Genomic DNA, 14381 nt, shown 5'->3' on the forward strand with positions numbered 1-14381 from the left:
TATACAGGGTACTGGTCTGTATGTGACCTGTTATACAGGGTACTGGTCTGTATGTGACCTGTTATACAGGGTACTGGTCTGTATGTGACCTGTTATACAGGGTACTGGTCTGTATGTGACTGTTATACAGGGTACTGGTCTGTATGTGACTGTTATACAGGGTACTGGTCTGTATGTGACCTGTTATACAGGGTACTGGTCTGTATGTGACCTGTTATACAGGGTACTGGTCTGTATGTGACCTGTTATACAGGGTACTGGTCTGTATGTGACCTGTTATACAGGGTACTGGTCTGTATGTGACCTGTTATACAGGGTACTGGTCTGTATGTGACCTGTTATACAGGGTACTGGTCTGTATGTGACCTGTTATACAGGGTACTGGTCTGTATGTGACCTGTTATACAGGGTACTGGTCTGTATGTGACCTGTTATACAGGGTACTGGTCTGTATGTGACCTGTTATACAGGGTACTGGTCTGTATGTGACCTGTTATACAGGGTACTTGGTCTGTATGTGACCTGTTATACAGGGTACTGGTCTGTATGTGACCTGTTATACAGGGTACTGGTCTGTATGTGACCTGTTATACAGGGTACTGGTCTGTATGTGACCTGTTATACAGGGGTACTGGTCTGTATGTGACCTGTTATACAGGGTACTGGTCTGTATGTGACCTGTTATACAGGGTACTGGTCTGTATGTGACCTGTTATACAGGGTACTGGTCTGTATGTGACCTGTTATACAGGGTACTGGTCTGTATGTGACCTGTTATACAGGGTACTGGTCTGTATGTGACCTGTTATACAGGGTACTGGTCTGTATGTGACCTGTTATACAGGGTACTGGTCTGTATGTGACCTGTTATACAGGGTACTGGTCTGTATGTGACCTGTTATACAGGGGTACTGGTCTGTATGTGACCTGTTATACAGGGTACTGGTCTGTATGTGACCTGTTATACAGGGTACTGGTCTGTATGTGACCTGTTATACAGGGTACTGGTCTGTATGTGACCTGTTATACAGGGTACTGGTCTGTATGTGACACTGTTATACAGGGTACTGGTCTGTATGTGACCTGTTATACAGGGTACTGGTCTGTATGTGACCTGTTATACAGGGTACTGGTCTGTATGTGACCTGTTATACAGGGGTACTGGTCTGTATGTGACCTGTTATACAGGGTACTGGTCTGTATGTGACCTGTTATACAGGGTACTGGTCTGTATGTGACCTGTTATACAGGGTACTGGTCTGTATGTGACCTGTTATACAGGGTACTGGTCTGTATGTGACCTGTTATACAGGGTACTGGTCTGTATGTGACCTGTTATACAGGGTACTGGTCTGTATGTGACCTGTTATACAGGGTACTGGTCTGTATGTGACCTGTTATACAGGGTACTGGTCTGTATGTGACCTGTTATACAGGGTACTGGTCTGTATGTGACCTGTTATACAGGGTACTGGTCTGTATGTGACCTGTTATACAGGGTACTGGTCTGTATGTGACCTGTTATACAGGGTACTGGTCTGTATGTGACCTGTTATACAGGGTACTGGTCTGTATGTGACCTGTTATACAGGGTACTGGTCTGTATGTGACCTGTTATACAGGGTACTGGTCTGTATGTGACCTGTTATACAGGGTACTGGTCTGTATGTGACCTGTTATACAGGGTACTGGTCTGTATGTGACCTGTTATACAGGGTACTGGTCTGTATGTGACCTGTTATACAGGGTACTGGTCTGTATGTGACCTGTTATACAGGGTACTGGTCTGTATGTGACCTGTTATACAGGGTACTGGTCTGTATGTGACCTGTTATACAGGGTACTGGTCTGTATGTGACCTGTTATACAGGGTACTGGTCTGTATGTGACCTGTTATACAGGGTATCTGGTCTGTATGTGACCTGTTATACAGGGTACTGGTCTGTATGTGACCTGTTATACAGGGTACTGGTCTGTATGTGACCTGTTATACAGGGTACTGGTCTGTATGTGACCTGTTATACAGGGGTACTGGTCTGTATGTGACCTGTTATACAGGGTACTGGTCTGTATGTGACCTGTTATACAGGGTACTGGTCTGTATGTGACCTGTTATACAGGGTACTGGTCTGTATGTGACCTGTTATACAGGGTACTGGTCTGTATGTGACCTGTTATACAGGGTTACTGGTCTGTATGTGACCTGTTATACAGGGTACTGGTCTGTATGTGACCTGTTATACAGGGTTACTGGTCTGTATGTGACCTGTTATACAGGGTACTGGTCTGTATGTGACCTGTTATACAGGGTACTGGTCTGTATGTGACCTGTTATACAGGGTACTGGTCTGTATGTGACCTGTTATACAGGGTACTGGTCTGTATGTGACCTGTTATACAGGGTACTGGTCTGTATGTGACCTGTTATACAGGGTACTGGTCTGTATGTGACCTGTTATACAGGGTACTGGTCTGTATGTGACCTGTTATACAGGGTTACTGGTCTGTATGTGACCTGTTATACAGGGTACTGGTCTGTATGTGACCTGTTATACAGGGTACTGGTCTGTATGTGACCTGTTATACAGGGTACTGGTCTGTATGTGACCTGTTATACAGGGTACTGGTCTGTATGTGACCTGTTATACAGGGTACTGGTCTGTATGTGACCTGTTATACAGGGTACTGGTCTGTATGTGACCTGTTATACAGGGTACTGGTCTGTATGTGACCTGTTATACAGGGTTACTGGTCTGTATGTGACCTGTTATACAGGGTATTGGTCTGTATGTGACCTGTTATACAGGGTACTGGTCTGTATGTGACCTGTTATACAGGGGTACTGGTCTGTATGTGACCTGTTATACAGGGTACTGGTCTGTATGTGACCTGTTATACAGGGTATTGGTCTGTATGTGACCTGTTATACAGGGTACTGGTCTGTATGTGACCTGTTATACAAGGGTACTGGTCTGTATGTGACCTGTTATACAGGGTACTGGTCTGTATGTGACCTGTTATACAGGGTACTGGTCTGTATGTGACCTGTTATACAGGGTACTGGTCTGTATGTGACCTGTTATACAGGGTACTGGTCTGTATGTGACCTGTTATACAGGGTACTGGTCTGTATGTGACCTGTTATACAGGGTACTGGTCTGTATGTGACCTGTTATACAGGGTACTGGTCTGTATGTGACCTGTTATACAGGGTATTGGTCTGTATGTGACCTGTTATACAGGGTACTGGTCTGTATGTGACCTGTTATACAGGGTACTGGTCTGTATGTGACCTGTTATACAGGGTACTGGTCTGTATGTGACCTGTTATACAGGGTACTGGTCTGTATGTGACCTGTTATACAGGGTACTGGTCTGTATGTGACCTGTTATACAGGGTACTGGTCTATATGTGACCTGTTATACAGGGGTACTGGTCTGTATGTGACCTGTTATACAGGGTACTGGTCTGTATGTGACCTGTTATACAGGGTATTGGTCTGTATGTGACCTGTTATACAGGGTACTGGTCTGTATGTGACCTGTTATACAGGGTACTGGTCTGTATGTGACCTGTTATACAGGGTACTGGTCTGTATGTGACCTGTTATACAGGGTACTGGTCTGTATGTGACCTGTTATACAGGGTACTGGTCTGTATGTGACCTGTTATACAGGGTACTGGTCTGTATGTGACCTGTTATACAGGGTACTGGTCTGTATGTGACCTGTTATACAGGGTACTGGTCTGTATGTGACCTGTTATACAGGGTACTGGTCTGTATGTGACCTGTTATACAGGGTACTGGTCTGTATGTGACCTGTTATACAGGGTACTGGTCTGTATGTGACCTGTTATACAGGGTACTGGTCTGTATGTGACCTGTTATACAGGGTACTGGTCTGTATGTGACCTGTTATACAGGGTACTGGTCTGTATGTGACCTGTTATACAGGGTACTGGTCTGTATGTGACCTGTTATACAGGGTACTGGTCTGTATGTGACCTGTTATACAGGGTACAGGTCTGTATGTGACCTGTTATACAGGGTACTGGTCTGTATGTGACCTGTTATACAGGGTACAGGTCTGTATGTGACCTGTTATACAGGGTACTGGTCTGTATGTGACCTGTTATACAGGGTACTGGTCTGTATGTGACCTGTTATACAGGGGTACTGGTCTATATGTGACCTGTTATACAGGGGTACTGGTCTGTATGTGACCTGTTATACAGGGTACTGGTCTGTATGTGACCTGTTATACAGGGGTACTGGTCTGTATGTGACCTGTTATACAGGGTACTGGTCTGTATGTGACCTGTTATACAGGGTACTGGTCTGTATGTGACCTGTTATACAGGGTACTGGTCTGTATGTGACCTGTTATACAGGGGTACTGGTCTGTATGTGACCTGTTATACAGGGTACTGGTCTGTATGTGACCTGTTATACAGGGTACTGGTCTGTATGTGACCTGTTATACAGGGGTACTGGTCTGTATGTGACCTGTTATACAGGGTACTGGTCTGTATGTGACCTGTTATACAGGGTACTGGTCTGTATGTGACCTGTTATACAGGGTACTGGTCTGTATGTGACCTGTTATACAGGGTACTGGTCTGTATGTGACCTGTTATACAGGGTACTGGTCTGTATGTGATCTGTTATACAGGGTACTGGTCTGTATGTGACCTGTTATACAGGGTACTGGTCTGTATGTGACCTGTTATACAGGGTACTGGTCTGTATGTGACCTGTTATACAGGGTACTGGTCTGTATGTGACCTGTTATACAGGGTACTGGTCTGTATGTGACCTGTTATACAGGGTACTGGTCTGTATGTGACCTGTTATACAGGGTACTGGTCTGTATGTGATCTGTGTCACCCTCTCCCCATGTCTTTCAGCAGTCGGTGCAGTAAAGGTGACTGTTAGTACCCCCAGCGTTCAGGTCACTAGAGGTGGAAGTGTTTTACTCCCCTGCTCATTCCAGACAACGGCTGCTCTCAACAGACTGAACATCATCTGGACAGTTTCTCCACTAGCGGAACCAAAACACCCGTTACAGGTGAGTGTCGCCGTATTGTGGCATCCTGTGAGGTTCACAATTGTGGATGTTGCATTAAGGTTATAAGGTGAAGTAAACTGGTTAAAGCAAGTGAGGCGCTGGCCTCAGCACCCGATCTCTGAGGGGTCATGGAGCAGGTGTGTGTTCTTACAGACTGACAGCTAAAGAATAATGGAAGCAAATGGATCTGTACACACGCACTTCTGAGTTCAGAGTGTTAATGGTCAGTTACACACAATGACTGCATAGTACAAGAGCAGAGATCCGCACCTGTAAGTTTCTGTTCAAAGTACAAGGTTTTGCCTAAGTCTTATCTAGTGCTGTGTTTCAGAGAACTTGTGTACAAGGCATTGTGTCTAAAAACAATATTTCAGTCATCAGCAACATCAGAGTTAGATTAGGAGCATGAAGAGGTATGGCAGTAGGGTTAGGGTTAGAGTTAGGACCATGAAGAGGTATGGCAGTAGGGTTAGGGTTAGAGTTAGGACCATGAAGAGGTATGGCAGTAGGGTTAGGGTTAGAGTTAGGACCATGAAGAGGTATGGCAGTAGAGTTAGGGTTAGAGTTAGGAGCATGAAGAGGTATGGCAGTAGGGTTAGGGTTAGAGTTAGGAGCATGAAGAGGTATGACAGTAGGGTTAGGGTTAGAGTTAGGACCATGAAGAGGTATGACAGTAGGGTTAGGGTTAGAGTTAGGACCATGAAGAGGTATGACAGTAGGGTTAGGGTTAGAGTTAGGACCATGAAGAGGTGTGACAGTAGAGTTAGGGTTAGAGTTAGGAGCATGAAGAGGTATGACAGTAGGGTTAGGGTTACAGTTAGGACCATGAAGAGGTATGACAGTAGGGTTAGGGTTAGAGTTAGGACCATGAAGAGGTATGACAGTAGAGTTAGGACCATGAAGAGGTATGGCAGTAGGGTTAGGGTTAGAGTTAGGACCATGAAGAGGTATGACAGTAGAGTTAGGGTTAGTGTTAGTGTCACTCACCGGACTGTGAGTGCTACTTCCCGTGTGTTTAGGAACCGTGGCCGTCCACCATCCTGAGGGTCTGCGCATGTGCAGCCCTTTCAACCCTTCAGTACATGTTCCTTTTAGTTAATTGGCTGATCAGGCAACACTCCCTATTTAAAGCACCTGTGGTCAATACCTCGTTGCGTGATCTTGGAGTCTCATTCCCCATGAGCCTCTGAAGGTGTTCCTGTGTTTCCTCGTGTATTCAGCTCCTGCTGATTCCTGTGGTTTCCAGACCACTTCAACTCTCCCGTGTTTCATCGTGACTGCACCAGCTGGTTCCTATCCGCTGCCTCCGTGTATCTGCAGTGTTCTGCTCATCGCAACCCTCCAGTACTCATCGTGTCTGCAGCCAGCCGATCCGCTGTCTCCGTGCTTCTACAGTGTTCCTGCTTGTGTCAACTCGCCTGTCTGCATCGGATCAACGCTCCGCTGCTTTCATCTCAGCTAGACCGCCTCAACTCTCCCGTGTTCTCCAGGTGTCCAGTTCTATATACTACTGCTTCCTGAGTATTGTTTACATCCCTGCTGGTCTACCTACCGTGCGCTGCACCTACTTGGTTACCGCTTCCACCCTCCTGGGACTTCGCATCCTGCCGGCCTCCAGCCGTTCAGGTATCCCTGCACCTCTCTCTGACAGCCTGCTCTCCTGAACCACGGTATGCATACTTCTCATTGACTGTGCTGGTGTATTGCATATCTTGCTGGACTGAGTTGTTCTCCTCCGGAGTTTCCTATCCACTGAGACTATTGCTATCATTTGACTGTGTTACCTTTTAGCCTGGATAGTTCTAGTGACTTTGTATATTTGTGCAGTGCTCAGTTATTATTATTGTGTGCATATCATCGTGGGATCAAGTTCAGTGTGCCCGTGTATACTCTGCATTGCATTTCTCTCCCCGTGCTCCTCCTCACTTATATATTTCAATGGTACAACTTGCTAGAGGCAGACCACTGTTCCCTGTTTCCCTAGTCACCTGTTTCCAGTATCCTTTCACATAGCAGTGGTACAACTTGCTAACGCAGACCACTGACTCCCCGGATACCTTCACCTGGATTCCATTCCTTCACCCAGACAGCGGTACAACTTGCTAACCGCAGACCGCTGACTCTCATCACCTCCTCGTTACTCCTGGACATTCCTCCTCACTATAGCAGTGGTACAACTTGCTATCCGCAGACCACTGACTACCCTCACGTTTCCTTGTCCATCCAGTTCCTCGTGTACAGTTATCTACCTATTACCAGTGCTGCTAGTCATAGACTTTCCTTGAGCATTCTCTTATCACCTGCTGTCTCCTGTTCCGTGATCACCCCGCTACCAGAGTACCATATTACCACCTATACTGCTCTGGTAAGTCTATCATCTGGTGATACCTGGGTAAAGACTCCTAGTGCCCGTGACAGTAAGATCAGGCCATGACAAACCCAGGATCGGAACCAACAGCTATAGAGATGCTGCGGTATCTGGTTACCCGTATGGAACAACAAGATGTTCGTCAACAACAGTTGCTGCAATGTTATCAGACTTTAGTCGCCCAAGTAACTTCTGTGCAAAATGTAGCAGCCACTGTTGATCCTCCCGTGTCGTCATCTTCTTCCCCTGTGCCATCCCAGGTGTCTGCTGCTTCCGCGCTACACCTGCCTACTCCGTCAAAATATGATGGAGACCCCAAAACATGTAGGGGTTTTCTTACTCAATGCTCAGTTCATTTTGAGCTCCAACCTCAAAATTTCTCTACTCATCGTTCCAGAGTGGCCTATCTCATTTCCTTGTTTTCTGGACAAGCTCTCGCATGGGCATCCCCTCTGTGGGAAAGAAATGACCCATTATTACAGGATAGTGCCAAATTTATTTCCACGTTCCGAAGTGTATTCGATGAACCAGGTCGTGTTATTTCCGCTGCATCCAGCATTCTCCGTCTTCGCCAAGGATCTCGCACTGTAGCTCAGTACGTCATTCAATTTCGGATACTAGCCTCTGAACTTCAGTGGAACGCTGAGGCACTTATCGCCGCCTTCTGGCAGGGGCTTTCCGATAAAATTAAAAACGCACTGACCTCACAAGAAGTACACTCCTCTTTGGATGATTTGATTTCCCTTTGCCTTCGTGTAGACATGAGGTTTCGTGAGAATGATTCCGAAAAAGTAACTTCCTTCAAAGCGCCTCTTCGCTCGGTACCTCAATTTCGCCCAGCTCCATCTCCGGTGATACCCATGGAGATAGGTCGCTCCAAATTAACTTCAGAGGAGAGGGACCGAAGAGTAAAAAATAGACTTTGCATCTATTGTGCTGATTCCACACATATGCTCAATTCTTGTCCCAGGAAATGCCGGGCTCTAACCAATACTGGGGAGATAAGGTTAGGGTTCCTGGAGTCCTCTCCTTGTTCTACGAAATTAAAAGTCTGTGCTTTTGATGTTTCAATTTCCTTCCCTACCAAATCCTTTGAGTCCCAAGCACTTATTGATTCTGGAGCTGCGGGAAATTTTATTTCTAAATCCCTCGTGAATCAATGGTCCCTACCAGTGATTACCCTGAAGACACCTATTACTGTGACTGCTATTGATGGATCACTTCTTATCAAGGGTCTCATCACCCAGAGTATGTCTCCAGTAACTCTTCAGATTGGTGTGCTACACCAAGAAGAAATTTCGTTTTTAATTCTTCCTGTTACTACAAGTCCGATTGTTTTAGGCCTTCCATGGCTTCAATGTCACTCTCCCCAGATTGACTGGCGCACTCCTCAAGTTACGTTTTGGGGAGCTGAATGTCATCATCGTTGTCTCTCTCAAGTTGTTCCATTCAAAATACAGCAGTCGTCTATTTCACCGGGTCCACCAGGTCTCCCTCCACAGGATCCTTCATCTACGGATCTGTGCGATAAGGTTCAGTCTGAACGCCTTCCTCCTCATCGGGCGTTCGTGACGTCCTCGGACGTTGAAGATGGGCCTCAGGAGTCATCTTCAAAAAGTCAAGTGCTTGTGGTTTACGGTCACCATCCGTCTTTTCCGGAATTTCCTGCCCTCCCTCCCACCCAAGTTCCTGCTGTAGAGACTGTTTGTCAAACTTTCAAAAATATTTGGTCTCAGGTCAAAACCTGTTTAAAGAAGACATCTGCCAGATATAAGTCTTTTGCAGATAAAAAGAGACGGGCTATTCCACCACTGAAAATTGGAGATCGTGTCTGGTTATCTACCAAAAATATTCGTTTGAAGGTCCCATCTATGAAATTCGCTCCTCGTTTTATTGGTCCATATAGGATCATTCAAGTGATAAATCCAGTTTGTTTCAAACTTCTACTTCATAAGAATCTTCGTATTTCCAACGCCTTCCATGTGTCCTTGCTCAAACCTCTCATCATCAACCGTTTCTCGGTCCCTCCTTCAGCACCGCGGCCAGTTCAAATTCATCAAGAGGAAGACTTTGAGATTACTCATATATTGGATGCAAAAATTTTGCGAGGAGTTCTCCGTTTCCTCGTTCATTGGAAGGGCTTTGGTCCTGAGGAGCGTTCATGGATAAAGACTGAAGATCTCAACGCTCCAGCTCTTCTTAAGAAGTTTTATTTCAAGTTTCCGGACAAACCCGGTTCCAGGTGTTCTGTGCCCACCTTTAAAAGGGGGGGTACTGTCACTCACCGGACTGTGAGTGCTACTTCTCGTGTGTTTAGGAACCGTGGCCGTCCACCATCCTGAGGGTCTGCGCATGTGCAGCCCTTTCAACCCTTCAGTACATGTTCCTTTTAGTTAATTGGCTGATCAGGCAACACTCCCTATTTAAAGCACCTGTGGTCAATACCTCGTTGCCTGATCTTGGAGTCTCATTCCCCATGAGCCTCTGAAGGTGTTCCTGTGTTTCCTCGTGTATTCAGCTCCTGCTGATTCCTGTTGTTCGTTTGTGGCTTCCAAATCACTTCAACTCTCCCGTGTTTCATCGTGACTGCACCAGCTGATTCCTATCCGCTGCCTCCGTGCTTCTACAGTCTCCAAACCACTTCAACTCTTTCGTGTTTCATCGTGACTGCACCAGCTGATTCCTATCCGCTGCCTCCGTGCTTCTACAGTCTCCAAACCACTTCAACTCTTTCGTGTTTCATCATGACTGCACCAGCTGATTCCTATCCGCTGCCTCCGTGTATCTGCAGTGTCCTGCTCATCGCAACCCTCCAGTACTCATCGTGTCTGCAGCCAGCCGATCCGCTGTCTCCGTGCTTCTACAGTGTTCCTGCTTGTGTCAACTCGCCTGTCTGCATCGGATCAACGCTCCGCTGCTTTCATCTCAGCTAGACCGCCTCAACTCTCCCGTGTTCTCCAGGTGTCCAGTTCTATATACTACTGCTTCCTGAGTATTGTTTACATCCTTGCTGGTCTACCTACCGTGCGCTGCACCTACTTGGTTACCGCTTCCACCCTCCTGGGACTTTGCATCCTGCCGGCCTCCAGCCGTTCAGGTATCCCTGCACCTCTCTCTGACAGCCTGCTCTCCTGAACCACGGTATGCATACTTCTCATTGACTGTGCTGGTGTATTGCATATCTAGCTGGACTGAGTTGTTCTCCTCCGGAGTTTCCTATCCACTGGGACTATTGCTATCATTTGACTGTGTTACCGTTTAGCCTGGATAGTTCTCGTGACTTTGTATATTTGTGCAGTGCTGCTCAGTTATTATTATTGTGTGCATATCATCGTGGGATCAAGTTCAGTGTGCCCGTGTATACTCTGCATTGCATTTATCTCCCCGTGCTCCTCCTCACTTATATATTTCAATGGTACAACTTGCTAGAGGCAGACCACTGTTCCCTGTTTTCTGAGTCACCAGTTTCTAGTATCCTTTCATATAGCAGTGGTACAACTTGCTTACGCAGACCACTGACTCCCCGGATACCTTCACCTGGATTCCATTCCTTCACCCAGACAGCGGTACAACTTGCTATACGCAGACCACTGACTACCCTCACATTTCCTTGTCCATCCAGTTCTTCGTGTACAGTTATCTACCTTTACCAGTGCTGCTAGTCATAGACTTTCCTCGAGCATTCTCTTATCACCTGCTGTCTCCTGTTCCGTGATCACCCCGCTACCAGAGTACCATATTACCAACTATACTGCTCTGGTAAGTCTATCATCTGGTGATACCTGGGTAAAGACTCCTAGTGCCCGTGACAGTTAGGAGCATGAAGAGGTATGGTAGTAGAGTTAGGGTTAGAGTTAGGACCATGAAGAGGTATGACAGTAGAGTTATGGTTAGAGTTAGGAGCATGAAGAGGTATGGAAGTAGAGTTAGGCTTAGAGTTAGGAGCATGAAGAGGTGTGACAGTAGAGATAGGGTTAGAGTTAGGAGCATGAAGAGGTATGGCAGTAGAGTTAGGGTTAGAGTTAGGAGCATGAAGAGGTATGGCAGTAGAGTTAGGCTTAGAGTTAGGAGCATGAAGAGGTGTGACAGTAGAGATAGGGTTAGAGTTAGGAGCATGAAGAGGTATGACAGTAGAGTTAGGGTTAGAGTTATGAGCATAAAGAGGTATGGTAGTAGAGTTAGGGTTAGAGTTAGGACCATGAAGAGGTATGACAGTAGAGGTAAGGTTAGAGTTAGGAGCATGAAGAGGTATGGTAGTATAGTTAGGGTTAGAGTTAGGACCATGAAGAGGTATGACAGTAGAGTTAGGAGCATGAAGAGGTATGGCAGTAGAGGTAGGGTTAGTGTTAGGACCATAAAGAGGTATGGCAGTAGAGATAGGGTTAGAGTTAGGAGCATGAAGAGGTATGACAGTAGAGTTAGGAGCATGAAGAGGTATGGCAGTAGAGGTAGGGTTAGTGTTAGGACCATAAAGAGGTATGGCAGTAGAGATAGGGTTAGAGTTAGGAGCATGAAGAGGTATGACAGTAGAGGTAGGGTTAGAGTTAGGAGCATGAAGAGGTATGGCAGTAGAGTTAGGAGCATAAAGAGGTATGGCAGTAGAGTTATGGTTAGAGTTAGGAGCATGAAGAGGTATGGTAGTAGAGTTAGGGTTAGAGTTAGGAGCATGAAGAGGTATGACAGTAAAGTTAGGGTTAGAGTTAGGAGCATGAAGAGGTATGGCAGTAGAGTTAGGGTTAGAGTTAGGAGCATGAAGAGGTATGGCAGTATAGGTAGGGTTAGTGTTAGGACCAGAAAGAGGTATGGCAGTATAGATAGGGTTAGAGTTAGGAGCATGAAGAGGTATGGCAGTAGAGTTAGGATTATGAGCATGAAGAGGTATGACAGTAGAGGTAAGGTTAGAGTTATGAGCATGAAGAGGTATGACAGTAGAGTTAGGACCATGAAGAGGTATGACAGTAGAGTTAGGGTTAGAGTTAGGACCATGAAGAGGTATGACAGTAGAGTTAGGGTTATAGTTAGGACCATGAAGAGGTATGACAGTAGAGTTAGGGTTATAGTTAGGACCATGAATAGGTATGATAGTAGGGTTAGGGTTAGAGTTAGGACCATAAAGAGGTATGACAGTAGAGTTAGGGTTAGAGTTGGGACCATGAAGAGGTATGACAGTAGAGTTAGGAGCATAAAGAGGTATGGCAGTAGAGTTATGGTTAGAGTTAGGAGCATGAAGAGGTATGGTAGTAGAGTTAGGGTTAGAGTTAGGAGCATGAAGAGGTATGACAGTAAAGTTAGGGTTAGAGTTAGGAGCATGAAGAGGTATGGCAGTAGAGTTAGGGTTAGAGTTAGGAGCATGAAGAGGTATGGCAGTATAGGTAGGGTTAGTGTTAGGACCAGAAAGAGGTATGGCAGTATAGATAGGGTTAGAGTTAGGAGCATGAAGAGGTATGGCAGTAGAGTTAGGATTATGAGCATGAAGAGGTATGACAGTAGAGGTAAGGTTAGAGTTATGAGCATGAAGAGGTATGATAGTAGAGGTAGGGTTAGTGTTAGGAGCATAAAGAGGTATGACAGTAGAGTCAGGCTTAGAGTTAGGAGCATGAAGAGGTATGGTAGTATAGTTAGGGTTAGAGTTAGGACCATGAAGAGGTATGACAGTAGAGTTAGGACCATGAAGAGGTATGACAGTAGAGTTAGGGTTATAGTTAGGACCATGAAGAGGTATGACAGTAGAGTTAGGGTTATAGTTAGGACCATGAATAGGTATGATAGTAGGGTTAGGGTTAGAGTTAGGACCATGAAGAGGTATGACAGTAGGGTTAGGGTTAGAGTTAGGACCATGAAGAGGTATGACAGTAGGGTTAGGGTTAGAGTTAGGACCATGAAGAGGTATTACAGTAGGGTTAGGGTTAGAGTTAGGACCATGAAGAGGTATGACAGGAGGGTTAGGGTTAGAGGTAGGACCATGAAGAGGTATGACAGTAGGGTTAGGGTTAGAGTTAGGACCATGAAGAGGTATGACAGTAGGGTTAGGGTTAGAGTTAGGACCATGAAGAGGTATGACAGTAGGGTTAGGGTTAGAGTTAGAACCATTAAGAGGTATGACAGTAGAGTTAGGGTTAGAGTTAGGACCATGAAGAGGTATGACAGTAGGGTTAGGGTTAGAGTTAGGACCATGAAGAGGTATGACAGTAGGGTTAGGGTCAGAGTTAGGACCATGAAGAGGTATGACAGTAGGGTTAGGGTTACAGTTAGGACCATGAAGAGGTATGACAGTAGGGTTAGGGTTAGAGTTAGGACCATGAAGAGGTATGACAGTAGGGTTAGGGTTAGAGTTAGGACCATGAAGAGGTATGACAGTAGGGTTAGGGTTAGAGTTAGGACCATGAAGAGGTTTGACAGTAGAGTTAGGACCATGAAGAGGTATGACAGTAGGGTTAGGGTTAGAGTTAGGACCATGAAGAGGTATGACAGTAGAGTTAGGACCATGAAGAGGTATGACAGTAGGGTTAGGGTTAGAGTTAGGACCATGAAGAGGTATGACAGTAGAGTTAGGACCATGAATAGGTATGACAGTAGGGTTAGGGTTAGAGTTAGGACCATGAAGAGGTATGACAGTAGGGTTAGGGTTAGAGTTAGGACCATGAAAAGGTATGACAGTAGGGTTAGGGTTAGAGTTAGGACCATGAAGAGGTATGACAGTAGGGTTAGGACCATGAAGAGGTATGACAGTAGAGTTAGGAGCATGGAGAGGTATGACAGTAGGGTTAGGGTTAGAGTTAGGACCATGAAGAGGTATGGCAGTAGAGGTAGGGTTAGAGTTAGGACCATGAAGAGGTATGGCAGTAGAGGTAGGGTTAGAGTTAGGACCATGAAGAGGTATGACAGTAGGGTTAGGGTTAGAGTTAGGACCATGAAGAGGTATGACAGTAGGGTTAGGGTTAGA

The 14381-nt window shown here is 45.8% G+C and overlaps 1 protein-coding gene across 3 annotated transcripts in view; it reads left to right on the top strand.

Annotated features, from left to right (window-relative positions):
• The window catches only part of LOC142109135 (immunoglobulin superfamily member 11-like), a 41982-nt gene that overhangs the window by 16616 nt on the left and 10985 nt on the right, over nt 1-14381 (top strand). For 2 of the 3 annotated variants that reach the window (XM_075193193.1, XM_075193194.1), the window contains exon 2: nt 4910-5070. In XM_075193193.1, the coding sequence (XP_075049294.1) occupies nt 4910-5070 (161 nt within the window). The remainder of the gene's footprint in view (nt 1-4909; nt 5071-14381) is intronic. The other variant, XM_075193195.1, reaches the window with a different exon arrangement.

Source organism: Mixophyes fleayi, chromosome 12 (assembly GCF_038048845.1).
Source record: "Mixophyes fleayi isolate aMixFle1 chromosome 12, aMixFle1.hap1, whole genome shotgun sequence".
Classification (NCBI taxonomy): Eukaryota; Metazoa; Chordata; class Amphibia; order Anura; family Limnodynastidae; genus Mixophyes; species Mixophyes fleayi.